Source organism: Medicago sativa, chromosome 4, assembly GCF_051527215.1.
Source record: "Medicago sativa cultivar Bolivia chromosome 4, Bolivia_mono, whole genome shotgun sequence".
In the NCBI taxonomy this organism is placed as follows: Eukaryota; Viridiplantae; Streptophyta; class Magnoliopsida; order Fabales; family Fabaceae; genus Medicago; species Medicago sativa.
Genome location: NC_140752.1, coordinates 99,647,375 through 99,663,064, shown reverse-complemented (window position 1 = coordinate 99,663,064; position 15,690 = coordinate 99,647,375). Strand labels below are relative to the sequence as shown.

Below are 15,690 nucleotides of genomic sequence, written 5' to 3'. Positions count from 1 at the left end.
ATTTAAAGGAGACACATGAATCAATAAATGTTGATCTATTTTATCAATATTTTTTATAATTAAAAGAAATCGTAGTGCATAATAAAAGAAATTGATACTGAAATGAAATTATTCTTTTAAATATAAAAATAAATATTTATTTTAAATTTGTCGAAAAAATTTATTTTAAAAAAAAAAATCTTAGCACTTTTATTCATATGAAACTGTTTATAAAGATTTTATAAATTTCCTTTTTTACAAATTAAATATCATTGTTTCGTAAGAAATATTTCTTTTGAAATTCCTTCACACTACTCATTTCTCCTTTTTCATTCTCTCAAGTCTCATTTCTCCTTTTATTCCGACACGTGATGGGTACCGGAAAGTATTTGGGGTTACCTTCGATGATTGGTAGAGATAAGAGGTCTGTTTTTTCTTTTATCAAGGATCGTATTTGGAAACGAATAAATGCATGGAGGGGACGAGCATTATCGAAGGCAGGAAAGGAAGTTATGATCAAATCTGTGTTACAATTTATTCCAGCATACATTATGAGTATTTATCTTTTGCCGAATTCAATTATAGATGATACTGAAAAGATGATCAATGCGTTTTGGTGGGGAGGAAGGAGTAACAACCGAGGGATTAAATGGATGGCATGGGAACGTGTGGCATGCCCCAAAGAATTTGGTGGAATGGGGTTTCGAAATTTCAAAGCTTTTAATCTCGCAATGGTAGCTAAGCAAGGATGGAGCTTTCTGTCTAAACCTGAATCGCTGGTTGCTAGATGTAACACCCCGTTTTCCCAACGTAAAAATTTCATAATTAAAAATCAGAGTAATTCAACTTTAAACGGAATGCTACACTTCTTAAAAATTCATAAACTGAATAAATAACAATTTATTATTCAAAATCATTGAACATAAGTAATTCAAAACTTCGCAGCGGAATTAGTTCATTCAACATAAAAAGTCTTTGGCACGCAGGCCTCATCAGAAAATCTCATAAGTCTTAGTTCAATATTTATTCATAAAAGTTCATAAACAATACGTAAGGAATAGAAGTAAAGTCAAGTCCCATCCCGTTACGTATCAGAGCACCTAGACACACATGTGAGGAGTCCACTCACGACGCCTCTAATCTTGATTACCTGCAAGTTACCCATACGAAGAGCAACATTTCCAAACAGAGGGGTGAGATTTCTCAAACAATAATATTAAACATATAAATCATATAAAGTACATTCAACAACTTAAACATCTTATAATTCATTAATCATATCTAACAACTTAAACTTCCTTAACTAGTGTCATTATTCTTCCTACATTAGTCATATACTTCATCAAATAACCTCAATTATTAATCATAAAACATCATCACATGTCATCAAATAATAGTCACAAACACCTTATCATAAATCACATAACATCTTATCATAAATCACATAACATCTAACATCAATAATAATCATAAGCATCAACATCTAACATCAAATATAATCATAAGCATCATCATGTAATTCACATAAGTATCATTATCAAAACATAACATTATCGAAAACAACTTCATAATCAAATTCATCATCATTAAATCATAATCATCGAATCACAATCAAACTTCATAATCAAACCTCACTTAACTCGACAATGTGACTTAACTCGACTATGCAACTCTTAACATCTCAAATCATCTTAGCATCTTAACAACTTAACAACTTGACACCTCGACAACTTCACATCTTAAATCATCTTAAAAACCTCTTGATATGCAAATGCATTTGGTACCAATACAGAGCATCAAGCTCCCAACCAACTTATATGAGCGTAAATAGGCTCTTCGGGGCATCAAGCCCCCAACATAGTGAGTTAAAGCTCCAGGGTATCAAGCCTTCACCCATCGTGTGAATGACTAAGCATTCCAAGGCATCAAGCCCCCAACCAACTTATATGAGTATGCAATGGGCTCAACAACTTAACAACTTCAACTTCGTAACAACTTACAACTTAACAACTTCGGCTTCATGACAACTGTCAACTTAAACAACTTCGACTTCATTGACGACAACAACATCTTCGCATGATAATATCATTATGAAGGTGAGAAAAAACACAAGAAGGGGGGTTGAATTGTGTTTTGAAAAATTCTTCGTTTCTCCTAAAAACTGAACACACTGATCAGAAGCTAGGTGAGACAGCTTCTGAAGTGATAATCAGAATCTAAATGCAGCGGAATAAAACAGAGAGAGAGAAGAAGAACGACACAAAGCAATTATACTGGTTCCTTCCACAATCCGGAAGTAGTCCAGTCCCCCTTGCACTTCCAAGGAGATTTCACTATGAGTAATATCTGATTACAAATGCTCAAGCACACAAGCAAGAGACTTCCAATGCTCAAGCACACAAGCAAGAGACTTCCTTTGCTCAAGAACACAATCAAGAGACTTCCTGCTCAAGCACAACTGCAAGAGACTTCCTAACTAAACAAAATTTCACAGAAAATTGTTTAAGGTTGAACACTTGATATACAATCAGAGGTGCTCACAATACAAATCAGATACAGACTCAATGGACTTAAGAATTTCTAAGATATGACTTTGAGACACAGAAATTCTAAGTGAATGCAGAACAATTTCAGCAGAGGTTTGGTACTTGTGAAAATCTTGTGAGTCTTTCGTTCAGCGTTCTTGCATTCCCAAATCTCTAGGTCTTCACTCCTTTATATAGAGGTGTGAAAGAGACGTTGTGAAATTGCCAGCACACCAAAGAGTCGTTTGTTGAAGCTTGATCTTTCACCAATGATCTTTTGCCTGATTTGGCTGTTGTCCTACGAAGAACCAATTTGAAATCCATTCCTTATCCAAAGGAACATCTATGCAGGCGAAGCTGTATTCTGGAGCTGTTTTCTTGTCTTGTAGCGTGGACACAAAACAGAGTAGTGGAGAACGTGGTTGTACAATTCGTACAAAGTACAATGTCAACGCTTTCGTCCAAATTGCAAGCACAAGCCTTCAAACACCTTTGAAATGACCGTTGCAAAATTCCACTAATCCTTTGTTTGTGTTTTCGAATCCAATAGACAGCTTTTGCATTGATAATTCTTCAATTCTTGAATCTTTTGTAAATCCAGTTGAGATTCAGCTTCTGGTGAAATATCTTCTGATGAGGCAGCTTCTGATGATGTAGCTTCTGATGATATGACTTCTGCAGCTTCTGATGACGCAGCTTCTGATGATGTGGCTTCTGGACCTCTTGTCTTCAGAAGCACTATTCTTCAGGAGCAGCTTTACTTCAGGAGCGCTATTTCTTCAGGAGCAGCTTGACTTCAGGAGCGCTTTGCCTTCAGAATCATCTAAGCTTCATTTTCTTTTGCTCTTTATTTGCTCATTCAGAACCAATGATGATGTAACTTTATAATTATGGTCCTGTACACTTGAACAAATATTAGCTAGTCCAATTTACAATTTTTAATACCTTGTTATCATCAAAACTCTTTAAGGTTCATTGTTAAACACATTTTGTTCCAACAATCTCCCCCTTTTTCATGATGACAAACAAAAGTATTTAAAATTGATCAATTGTTGTTAATCTAATTAACAAGTTGACTTTGGGGTTCTGAGGTTTGTAAGCTCAGAGTCTGAGGTTTGTAAGCTCAAACTCCCCCTGAGTCTGATAGTCTTTAAGGTGAGGTTTGTAAGCTCCCCCTAAGTTCTATCCAGGTTAATTAAATTCATTTTTCGCACAATAAAATTATCAGAGCTTTTAAAAAAAAATTGAATCATTGAAAGAATTAACTTATAGATAAGAAGAATGGTTCAATTAATTTTACTTGAATTTTGATACTTCTTCGTTCGTTCATAGCTTATACCAATAAGGTAAAAAAATGATAGAAGTTTTTCAAAAATTTCAAATGCCATTAATGGGGCTCAGAGCCTTTAAATACTTGTCACATATACTCCCCCTTTTGTCATTATCAAAAAAAATGAAATAAACAAATAAGCATAAAAGACAAAAAGATTTGAGAAAAACTCAAACAAAAGAGAGTATACAAGAAATTAATTAAACAAATCAGATCAAAATATATGAGCATGAATATCCAATTATCAGAAGCAGTAAGCATTCAGAAGCAGTAAGCATTCAGAAGCATAGAGAAATAAAACAAGATGGTTTCAGAAACAAGGACTAAGAATTTAAAACAAACAACAAAAAAAATAACACAAATGTGTGCAACTAAGGGTTGGTTTGTTGTTGTTTCTTCATCTTCTCCATTTCTTCAATCTTCTTCTGCAACAGTTCTTCAAGCTGTTGTTGCCTCTGGAGAAGAGCCTGTTCCCTTTCTCTAGCTTCTTGCTGCTGCTGTGCCATCTGTTTCTTCAGAAGCTTACACAACCTTGCTTCTCTGGTCAAGTAGGCCGTTTCTGAGAAGAAAGGCTGGTTTGCCAGGAGCAGTGTAGAACTTCTTACTCTGAGACTCTGATTCAGATGCTCCATTAACTTCCTGACAGAAGCTTCCTTGCTTCTGATGCACTTAGCCCTTATGCTTTCAATTAGCTCAGTTGCCCGGTTCTGAAGAGATGCCCAGGAGTCTTCATATGCACTTGTGAGATCAATTGTCCTTCGTTGATCCACAAGATTATGCATCTGACTCAGGATTGTGAGAAGCTCAGAATTAATATATCCAGATTCCAGGATGTTTGAGGGTGGTTGTTCAAGGATTTCAAGATCAGAATCACTGATTTCCAAATCTTGAACAGGGTTAGGAACTGGAATGGTAAAGTGTGTTTGTGTGTTTGAAGATGAAGGCTGGTCAGAAGCAATGTGTGTGGTAGAGGTTGAGGCTTGAACATTGACTAGAGAGTTGTCAACATCCATGGGAGTTGGTTTTGGGGAGTGTTCAATTTCAGTTGGTGGTTGTTGTGGTGAAGTTGATGTTTGAGTGTTGAGTTGGGGGTCAATGGTAGCTGTTGGTGATAGTGGGGGTGTTGTGGGTTTATGTGGTTCAGGTGTTTGTTGATGGGGGTTTTCTGAAACAACATTTTCAGAAGCAGCTGCTTCTGGAGTTGCTTCAGAGGCCTTTTCTGAAGTAGATTTGTCTATGGGTAACTCACCTGAGTAGTGAAGAGCAAGATTGTCTAAGACAGAAGTGTCTTCTATTGGTTCAGGTACTGATGGTGAAGAAGGTGAAATGGGGATAGAGGTGACTGGAATCTGGATTTCCTGAACTACAGGACCAGCTTCAGAAGAGATCTTCTGTGGACTAGCAGCTTGAGGAACTACTTCTGAAGTTCTCTCTTCTGGAGCATTCTCCATAAATATCATCATTTCTTCATCCTCATTGTCTTCAGTAGATTTACCAGCAATGGCTCTTACTTCAGCCAATTTCTCTTTGAAGTACCTATCACAATCTTCCATACCCAAGGCCTTGAGCTTTTCATCTCTTTGATGAGTGTATTGTGCTTTTAGATCCTTTTTGTCTGAAATAAGTTCAGAAGCACGTTCATCTGCCATCCTTTTCCTTATTGGAGTCATCTCAACCATAGGACACACAAGTTGAAGGGGAGCCTTCTTCTTCTTCAGCTTGGGATCAGCCTCTTCTTTCTCCATTTCTTCAAGAGCTTCCTCCAGCTGCTCTTGGGTGATTACCAAATCTGCCTTACCTTTTCTTCTTTTCTGAGGAATAGAGGCAGCACCAACCTTCTGCATCTTTCCTTTATCCTTGATAGAAACAGGTTTAGCTATAGCAGCTTCTGACTCAGTACTAGTTCTGGCCCTCTTTCCTTTAGTAGGAGCAGCATCAGATTCTGAACTAGTTCTGGCCCTTTTCCCTTTAGGTGCATCAGAAACAGCAGCTTCTGACACAGCAACTGCTTTGGCCTTCTTGCCTTTCTCTTTAGCAAGAGCAGCTTCCTCCTGAGACCTCGCATCTTCCTCCAAGACGTACTCAGCTATTAATCTAGCTAAGTGTTCAGGATTACTTTCCTTAACTATGGAAGGAAAGTCCCTGATAATCTCAGATTCTTCTGTGGTCAACTCCAACCATTTCTCATCTTTAGGAGCTGTCTTGAAAAAGTGCATTGAATGCAAAGTCTTGCTACTGATAGTCTTCTCTGCAGTAGAAACTTCGAAGCATTTATCAGAAGCATCCCTTGTTCTTCTCAACAAATCCAGCACTTTCCCTTGATAAAAGATCTCAGAGAGCAATCTTCCATAGGGCACTTGTTTCCTTCGTTTGACTGTGCTTTCATTAATAGCCCAGCAGAGATGATCCAATACATATCTTGGAAAGTTTATCTTTTCCAGATTGGTCATGAAATAGATTGCTAGCTTCTGTTGGTTGTTGGGTTGATCAGACCCACCTGCTCTTTGAAAGAAGCAATCGTTGCTGAATTTCACCAACATTCTATTGTGAATCTCCATTTCAGAAGGCTTAGCATCTTTGTTACCACCCAGAAGAGTGTTGTAGTAGTTTTGCAGCAGGACATCATCCTTCTTAACAATTTCTTGAAACCTTCCTTCTGCATCCATTCTACAAGCTTTAGCAGCTATCTCCTCTGTGATGATTACGGGAATACCCATCACTTCAGACCTTATCTCAAGGCTACTGAAGGAAGTGGGATTCAACTCAATCTCCTTCTTTCCTTTCTTCGACCCAGCTGGTTTATCTGCTGCCTTCACAGGCTTTCTATTGACAATTTCAGCCTTTAACCAGAAATCTTTGACCAAGTTCACATATGTTGGCCCATTTAGCATGTTGAAGTAGCCAGACAGTTTCTGAGTTTCTATGTAGCCTTCCATGTCCACTTCGTACTTCTTGAGTGAAGTGAAGTCCACTGGTGATTCTACTTGGACGATTAAGGATTTCCATGGAATATCCATAGTCTTCTCTTTGTAGATGGACCCAGATTCTGATACGCTTTGCTTGTTTGATGTAGATTCTGAAACTTTTGAGCTTGATGATGCCATTTGATGATTGACGAAGATTTGAAGAAGATGAAGATTTTAGGGTTCTAAGTTTGAGAGAATGCGCTTACTTCGCAAGAGGTTTGAGAGCAAATGTGTTTATTGTGAGTGAGTAGTGTGTGAATTGTCAAAGTGTTAAAAGTAAAACGATTGCAATTCAAAAGAGACAAACAAACATAACATTAATGACAAAATTGGGGGCGCGTGAAAAGTACTTTCAAAGCTATTAAATCATCATTGCCCTTTTAGTTATACACCAACACATACAGGCCACGTAAGAAGTTCACAGAGTAACTACCAAGTTAATGGGCCAGAAGTTACTTTTTTAAAAGGTAACTTCCAACGTTTCCACTAATTACACTATTCAGAAGCAACACATCCAGCTTCTGGACTTCAGATGCTGACGTCATCATCAGAAGCGAGTTTTCCTCAGAACCTCAATAAAGAGCTTATGATGGACTACCGCTTCTGAACTAACTTCAGAACCTAAAATCCTATTCAGGAGCAAGCATTTAATCAGATACAAAGTGCATGTTCAAATTTTTCTTTATAAAATCAAATCTTTCAACAGTTAAAGGCTTAGTAAATATATCAGCCCATTGATTTTCAGTATCAATGAATTGTATATCTAAAATTCCTTTTTGAACATAATCTCTGATAAAATGGTGTTTGATTTCAATGTGCTTAGCTCTTGAATGCAAAATTGGATTTTTAGACAAACAAATAGCAGCAGTATTATCACAATAAATGGGAATACTGATAGCAGTTATCTGATAATCTTCCAACTGATGTTTCATCCAAAGTAGTTGTGTACAACAACTTGCAGCTGAAATGTATTCTGCTTCTGATGTAGACATAGCAATAGTTGTTTGTCTTTTGCTAGCCCAGGATATAAGATTATCACCTAGAAATTGACAATTGCCACTGGTTGACTTTCTTTCAATCCTATCACCAGCATAATCAGCATCACAGAATCCAATTAGCTTATAATCTAAGGATTTCCTATAAAGGAGTCCAAGATTGGTCGTTCCTTTCAAATACCTGAAGATTCTCTTGACAACAGTCATATGAGATTCTCTAGGATCTGATTGGAATCTTGCACACAAGCATACACTGAATAAAATATCTGGCCTGGATGCAGTGAGGTATAACAAAGAACCAATCATACCTCTATACAGCTTCTGATCTACTTTAGCTCCTTCATCTTCTTTGCTTAAGGTGCACGTAGGGTGCATTGGAGTGTTCATCACCTTACAATCTTCAAGTTTGAACTTCTTCAGAAGGTCCTTTGTGTACTTTGATTGATGAACATAGACTCCATCTTTGCATTGATTGATTTGAATGCCCAGGAAGAATTTCAGCTCTCCCATCATGCTCATTTCAAATTCATCCTGCATTAACTCAGAAAATTCCTTGCAAAGAGATGCATTAGTAGAACCAAATATTATATCATCAACATATATTTGCACAACAAGAATATCTTTCTCAAGGGTCCTTCTGAAGAGTGTAGTATCAACCTGTCCTCTTTTAAAATCATTTTTGATTAAGAAATTACTTAGTCTATCATACCAAGCTCTGGGAGCTTGTTTCAAGCCATATAGTGATTTCTTCAGTTTAAAAACATGGTCAGGATATTTAATATCCTCAAATCCAGGAGGTTGCTTGACATACACTTCTTCTTCTATGACACCATTTAGAAATGCACTCTTGACATCCATTTGATATAATATTATGCCATGATTAACTGCATAGGAAAGAAGTAACCTGATTGCTTCCAATCTTGCAACTGGAGCAAACGTTTCAGAGTAATCAATGCCTTCTTGTTGACTATACCCTTGTGCAACAAGCCTGGCTTTGTTTCTTGTTACTTCACCTTGCTCATTCAGCTTGTTTCTGAATACCCATTTTGTTCCAATAATGTTCTTGTGCTGAGGTTTGGGTACCAGATCCCACACATCATTTCTTTGAAATTGATTCAACTCTTCTTGCATAGCTAGGATCCATCCATCATCTGAAAGTGCTTCATCAACTGTTGTAGGTTCAATCATTGAGATTAGTCCAATCATTGACTCCTCTTGTCTGAAATGTGATCTTGTTCTTCTTGGACTATCTTTGTTTCCAATGATTAGCTCCTCAGGATGTGAAGACTTGTGTTTGAATGTGTTTCTGGGAGGATCTGCTTGATGTGAGCCATCTTGTGCTTCATCAGAAGCAGCTTCATCTTGTGCTTCTGATGTGGGTTCAGCTTCTGGACTATCTTCAGATTCAGCTATCTGATCAGGTTCTGGAGTAGCTTCAGGAACCTGAATCTCTGCAGAACTTTCACCTTGCTTTGAAGTTTTATCTTCAAGCTCCTTGTCATCAAATTTAACGTGCATAGATTCTTCAACACAAAGTGTTTCTGAATTATACACTCTGTATGCCTTTGACCTTTCAGAGTAACCTAAAAAGATTCCTCTTTGGGCCTTGGCATCAAATTTCTTTAGGTAGAGCTTGTTGTTCAGAATGTAACATGTACATCCAAATTGATGAAAGTAAGAGATATTGGGTTTTCTTCCTTTAAAGAGTTCATATGCTGGTCTTCAGGTTCTGATTGAACAACAGTTTCCAACTCAGCCCCTTCTGGTACAAAGAATGTTTTCAGACCTTCCTTGATGCATTCACAACAAGATTTTAGATTGGTTTTCTCAAGTTTCACTTCTGGAAAACCAATTCCTCTGCCGTTGTTCTTGTAAATGCTATAAATCATAGAAGCCACTCTGCTTCTGTCAATGCCAGATATAATAAAATCTTCAAGAGCAATTTCATGGTTACTTAAAGGTTTTTCATTACACTTTTCTTGTAGCTTCTGACATAAGAACCTGAGCTGATCTTCATATGTTTTACACATAAAGTCAAAGCCCCTAAGTCCTTGTTCAGAAGCTTTCAGATCCAATAGAGTTGATTTTTGCTGTTGTACCAAATCAGCATATTTTTCTTTTAAATCCTTCAACTCATTGGTTCTTACTTCAAAATGTGTAAGAAGTTCTTTAAGTGACTCAACAAGTTCATTTCTGGGAATTTTGGAATATACCTCGTTTTCATCTTCTGAGTCTGAATCTGATCCAGCTTCTGAAGTTGCTGTTGCTACCAACCCAACAGCTACCTTTGCATCTTCATCAGCTTCCTCTTTATCAGATCCAGATTCACTACCCAAATCATCCCAGGTTGCCATTAAACTCTGCTTAATCTGCTTCTTGAGTTTGCTTGGTTTGAATGTAGACCTCTTTGACTTGTCCTTTGACTTTTCTCTTTGAAGATCAGGGCATTCAGCAATGAAGTGACCTGGCTTCTTACAGTTGAAGCATCCCTTCTGATCTTCTTTCCTTGAGCCTCTGGAGTTACCCCTTTTGGCGAGAAACTTTCTGTTCTTCTTGACCAGATATTGAAGTCTGTTTGAGAGCATGGCCATTTCAGCAGCATCTGGTTCAGAATCTGAACTTGACTGTTCTTCCTCTTCAGATTCAACCACTTTGAGAGCTTTTGATGACTTGCCTTTGGATGGAAGAGCTATTGATTTACTCTTCTTAGTAGACTCATGTTCATTAAGACTTAACTCATGAACTTTGAGAGAACTAACAAGATCTTCGACACTTAAAGTGTTTAAATCTTTAGCTTCCTCAATGGCAGTCACTTTTGGTCTCCATCTGGCAGGTAAGCTTCTGAGTATCTTGCTTACATGATCAGAAGCAACATAGCTCTTCTTTAGAATCTGTAGCCCAGAAACTAAGGTTTGAAACCTTGAGTACATCTCCTCAATAGTTTCATCATCCTTCATCTTGAATAACTCATACTGATGTACAAGCAGGAGAGCCTTTGCTTCTTTGACCTTCTTGCTCCCTTCATAATTTGAACAGAGAGAAGCAAACATAGCTTTAGCAGTGGATTTGTCACTCATCTTCATATACTCTGCTTTGGGTATGGCAGTGACAAGGGCTCCTCTGATAATATGATGCTTCTTGTAAAGTTTCCTCAGTTCTGGAGTATGTTTCTTTCTATCCACAGCAGCTCCTTCTTCATCAAGGACTAAATCACCAACACCATCTTCCAGAATATCCCATAATTCTTCATCCAGGCTCATGATGTAACTGTAAAAGTTGGTCTTCCACCAAGAGAACTCTTCAGCATCTCCATTGAACTTTGGAACTTTTCCAACACTGGTTTTCTTACTATCACTATAATCATGTGAGACATGTTTATAGCTAGTATCACTAGGACCAGTAGGAGGAGGAGTAGACATGTTTTTCTCAGATCTTTGACTGTTGCACGGTTAAGTGTTACACAACAGACCAAGGCTCTAGATACCAATTGAAGGTGAGAAAAAACACAAGAAGGGGGGTTGAATTGTGTTTTGAAAAATTCTTCGTTTCTCCTAAAAACTGAACACACTGATCAGAAGCTAGGTGAGACAGCTTCTGAAGTGATAATCAGAATCTAAATGCAGCGGAATATACTGGTTCCTTCCACAATCCGGAAGTAGTCCAGTCCCCCTTGCACTTCCAAGGAGATTTCACTATGAGTAATATCTGATTACAAATGCTCAAGCACACAAGCAAGAGACTTCCAATGCTCAAGCACACAAGCAAGAGACTTCCTTTGCTCAAGAACACAATCAAGAGACTTCCTGCTCAAGCACAACTGCAAGAGACTTCCTAACTAAACAAAATTTCACAGAAAATTGTTTAAGGTTGAACACTTGATATACAATCAGAGGTGCTCACAATACAAATCAGATACAGACTCAATGGACTTAAGAATTTCTAAGATATGACTTTGAGACACAGAAATTCTAAGTGAATGCAGAACAATTTCAGCAGAGGTTTGGTACTTGTGAAAATCTTGTGAGTCTTTCGTTCAGCGTTCTTGCATTCCCAAATCTCTAGGTCTTCACTCCTTTATATAGAGGTGTGAAAGAGACGTTGTGAAATTGCCAGCACACCAAAGAGTCGTTTGTTGAAGCTTGATCTTTCACCAATGATCTTTTGCCTGATTTGGCTGTTGTCCTACGAAGAACCAATTTGAAATCCATTCCTTATCCAAAGGAACATCTATGCAGGCGAAGCTGTATTCTGGAGCTGTTTTCTTGTCTTGTAGCGTGGACACAAAACAGAGTAGTGGAGAACGTGGTTGTACAATTCGTACAAAGTACAATGTCAACGCTTTCGTCCAAATTGCAAGCACAAGCCTTCAAACACCTTTGAAATGACCGTTGCAAAATTCCACTAATCCTTTGTTTGTGTTTTCGAATCCAATAGACAGCTTTTGCATTGATAATTCTTCAATTCTTGAATCTTTTGTAAATCCAGTTGAGATTCAGCTTCTGGTGAAATATCTTCTGATGAGGCAGCTTCTGATGATGCAGCTTCTGATGATATGACTTCTGCAGCTTCTGATGACGCAGCTTCTGATGATGTGGCTTCTGGACCTCTTGTCTTCAGAAGCACTATTCTTCAGGAGCAGCTTTACTTCAGGTGCGCTATTTCTTCAGGAGCAGCTTGACTTCAGGAGCGCTTTGCCTTCAGAATCATCTAAGCTTCATTTTCTTTTGCTCTTTATTTGCTCATTCAGAACCAATGATGATGTAACTTTATAATTATGGTCCTGTACACTTGAACAAATATTAGCTAGTCCAATTTACAATTTTTAATACCTTGTTATCATCAAAACTCTTTAAGGTTCATTGTTAAACACATTTTGTTCCAACACATTATTCATCAATCATCAACAACATCATATAACATCATATTCATCAATCATAAACAATCATACAATAATTCATCAATCATAGACAACATCATATAACATCGTATTTAAACATCAACAATAATTTACTATGTATCTTTGTAAAAACATAATAAATTATCCACAACATATTTTCATGTCAAACCAAAGCTACTGAAAATATATCACAAATATCAACAACTTTCATGTTTACAACAAAGATCAATTCAAAACAGAAACATATGAACAAAACGCAAAAATATGAAACAGAGAATGTTGTCACCGTACAATTTTGCTAAGACCTCCCTGTAGTATTTTCATCATAACTCAAAGACCAAACATCATTTTCATGCAAACCAAAGCCACTAGAAAGCTAACAAAATTATCTAAAACTTTCATGTTTACGCCTAAGACCAATTCTGTACCGATCAATGCCAGTTTTCATTTTAATTTCGGAAAAGTTGTACTGAAAGTCCATAAAAATTCAATGTGACCTACGTGCAGTAATTTGACCATAACTCAAGTTCTATATATCTTTTTGACGTGAGACCAACGACATTAGAAAGCTAACATCCATACCTACAACTTTCGTGTTTACACCTAAAACCAATTCAGCACCGATCAATTCTAGTTTTAATATCAAAATTCAGGCAGAATGCAGATTTTCTTCAAGTTTCACCTAATCTCATGGTGCTAACCTCAAAACTACTTCCAATAATCATCATATGGATTATCTAAGGTCTGTACACAGTTTCTACATCAATCTAACAACTTTTCATCGGTTAATCCTCAATTATTCACTTAAAACCCTAATTCTTCAATCCTCACAAACTCTCCCCAACTTGTTCGATGTAATCTAATGATTTAACAACTTAATATTAATGCAAGATAGTCTCACCCTCACCTTAGATTAATTCCTGAATCAGCAGCAGCGTTCTTCTTTCCTAAGGTCTTCTCCTCTTCTCTTGACTTTTCTCTTCTCTTCTCTTTTTTCTTGTTCTCCTCTTTTCCAAAAAGCGGTTTAGGGTAAACTCTTTCCAACCTAAGCTTCTCTATTTATAATACTAAAATATTCTTCCCAAATCTATTTAGGCCCAACAACTTATTCTTCTTTCTATTCTAACCCCCAAATCCACTCACACTAATAATCCTCATATTCTAATAAATAATATTTCTCTACTAAATATATAATAATACACCAAATAACAAATATATATCTATAATAATTAACAAATATATTATGTTAGTAAATACCAACATATAACATAACAAAATATCACTCAACAAAATATATTAACTAAATTATAAAAAGACATCTAATCTCAACAAATCATATATCCCTCATATACATCATATAAATATATAAATATATTCTAAAACTAATTTAAATAATTAAATAAAAAGGTGAGCGTTACACTAGAGTCTTTAAATCAAGGTACTTTCCACGTTCCTCGTTTTTGGGTGCTACACTCGGACATAACTCGAGCTTTGCTTGGCGGAGTATTTGGAATTCGCGTTAGTTACTTTTGTATGGATGTAGGTGGACAATTAGAAATGGGCATCAGGTCAGCGTGATGAATGATCCATGGGTTCGAGGTGGTCATGGTAGCTGGATTCAATCCCCACAAAGTCAGGGTGTGCATAGTTTGCGTGTGTCTGATTTGATAGTTGACGAGGAACGAGTTTGGGATATTGATAAGCTTGAATCTCTGTTTCCAGATGATATGGTGCAAGCTATTCTCGACACACCACTATTTGCAGAAGTTTAGAATGAAAAAATAGTGTGGATGATGGAACGTAACGGGATGTATACTGTTAAGACTGGTTATAAACTTGCTATGATGGAGTTGTTACATACTGATCGGTTCCATGTTGAAGGAGAGTGGCATAGAATTTGGAATGTGAATTCCCCTCACAAAGCACGTAATTTGTTATGGAGGATTTGCAGAGGGTGTGTTCCGACGCGTCTCCGACTACAATCACGGCATGTACAATGTGAGGTGATATGTCCCTGGTGTGATACGGATGTTGAGGATGATTGGCATGCTTTTGTGGGTTGTATGGTGGCGCGTGAAAGTTGGTATTGGGCAGGACTTTCGACTGTGCTGCAACCGCGAGTTGGAACTATGAGCAGTTTGGCAGATTTGGTTTTTGATATATGTCGTTCCGAAAGCCGAGACATTGCTGGTTGGGTGGCTTCACTTCTTTGGCAAATTTGGGCTGCACGTAATGATGTCATTTGGAATGCCGCTCATCATACTTCAACAAGCATTGGGAGGACGGCACTAGATGCATGGCAGAAATGGCAGGAGGTTCATAAACATCCCCCACAACCGGTTGTGCAACACGGGCAGAATAGAGTGCAAGGTAACAGCTCAGTTTGGGAGAAACCACGCGAGACATGGTTGAAGTGCAATGTGGATGCCGTGTTCCATGACCATAACCATATTACATCTTTTGCGTGTTGTGTTAGAGACTCCCGCGGGCAATTTATTCGGGCTCAAACGAAATGGCAGCGGGCAAATATGACAGTTTTGGAGGGGGAGGCAGTAGCCTTACTCGATGCTCTCCACTTTGCTGATGCGAACAGATGGGACCAGATTGTCTTCGAGTCCGACTCATCTACTCTAGTGCAAGCTCTATCGTCTCCGTGCCAGGGTGATTCGGAATTCTATGCTATTGTTTCTAGTATTATTTATCAGTTATCTTTAACTTCCAACTTCGAGGTGAAGTTTGTTAGGAGACAAGCGAACATGGTTGCTCATAGTTTAGCTAGGGCGGCCTGTTCTTGGGCTAGTCACCGTATTTTTTATTCTTATCCTTCTTGTATTGAACATTGGATGATTAATGATAATAGTTAACTTTGTTTCGGTCAAAAAAAAGTCTCATCTTCTAAAGTGCGAAAGTGAAATTTTTTATCCTCTAATATCTGCATTTTTATAAGGTTGTCTTGAGAGAGAAATTTCTAAAGTGGCAGCACTAATTAAAACAATAT

The 15,690-nt window shown here is 37.5% G+C and overlaps 1 protein-coding gene across 1 annotated transcript; it reads left to right on the top strand.

Moving 5' to 3' along the window:
* The first annotated feature begins 14,485 nt into the window (after positions 1 to 14,485).
* On the top strand, positions 14,486 to 15,357 carry LOC146934628 (uncharacterized). Its single transcript, XM_085707929.1, has 2 exons — positions 14,486 to 15,163; positions 15,286 to 15,357. Exons 1-2 carry the CDS (start codon positions 14,486 to 14,488, stop codon positions 15,355 to 15,357), a joined length of 750 nt encoding a protein of 249 aa, XP_085564055.1.
* Positions 15,358 to 15,690: the final 333 nt, after the last annotated feature.

Excerpts from the sequence above, each read along its gene's own strand:
- LOC146934628 (XM_085707929.1), top strand. The coding sequence starts at position 14,486 with ATGGAACGTAACGGGATGTATACTGTTAAGACTGGTTATAAACTTGCT. Across the intron at positions 15,164-15,285 it reads TTACATCTTTTGCGTGTTGT|ATGGGACCAGATTGTCTTCG; the intron begins GTTAGAGACTCC and ends TGATGCGAACAG.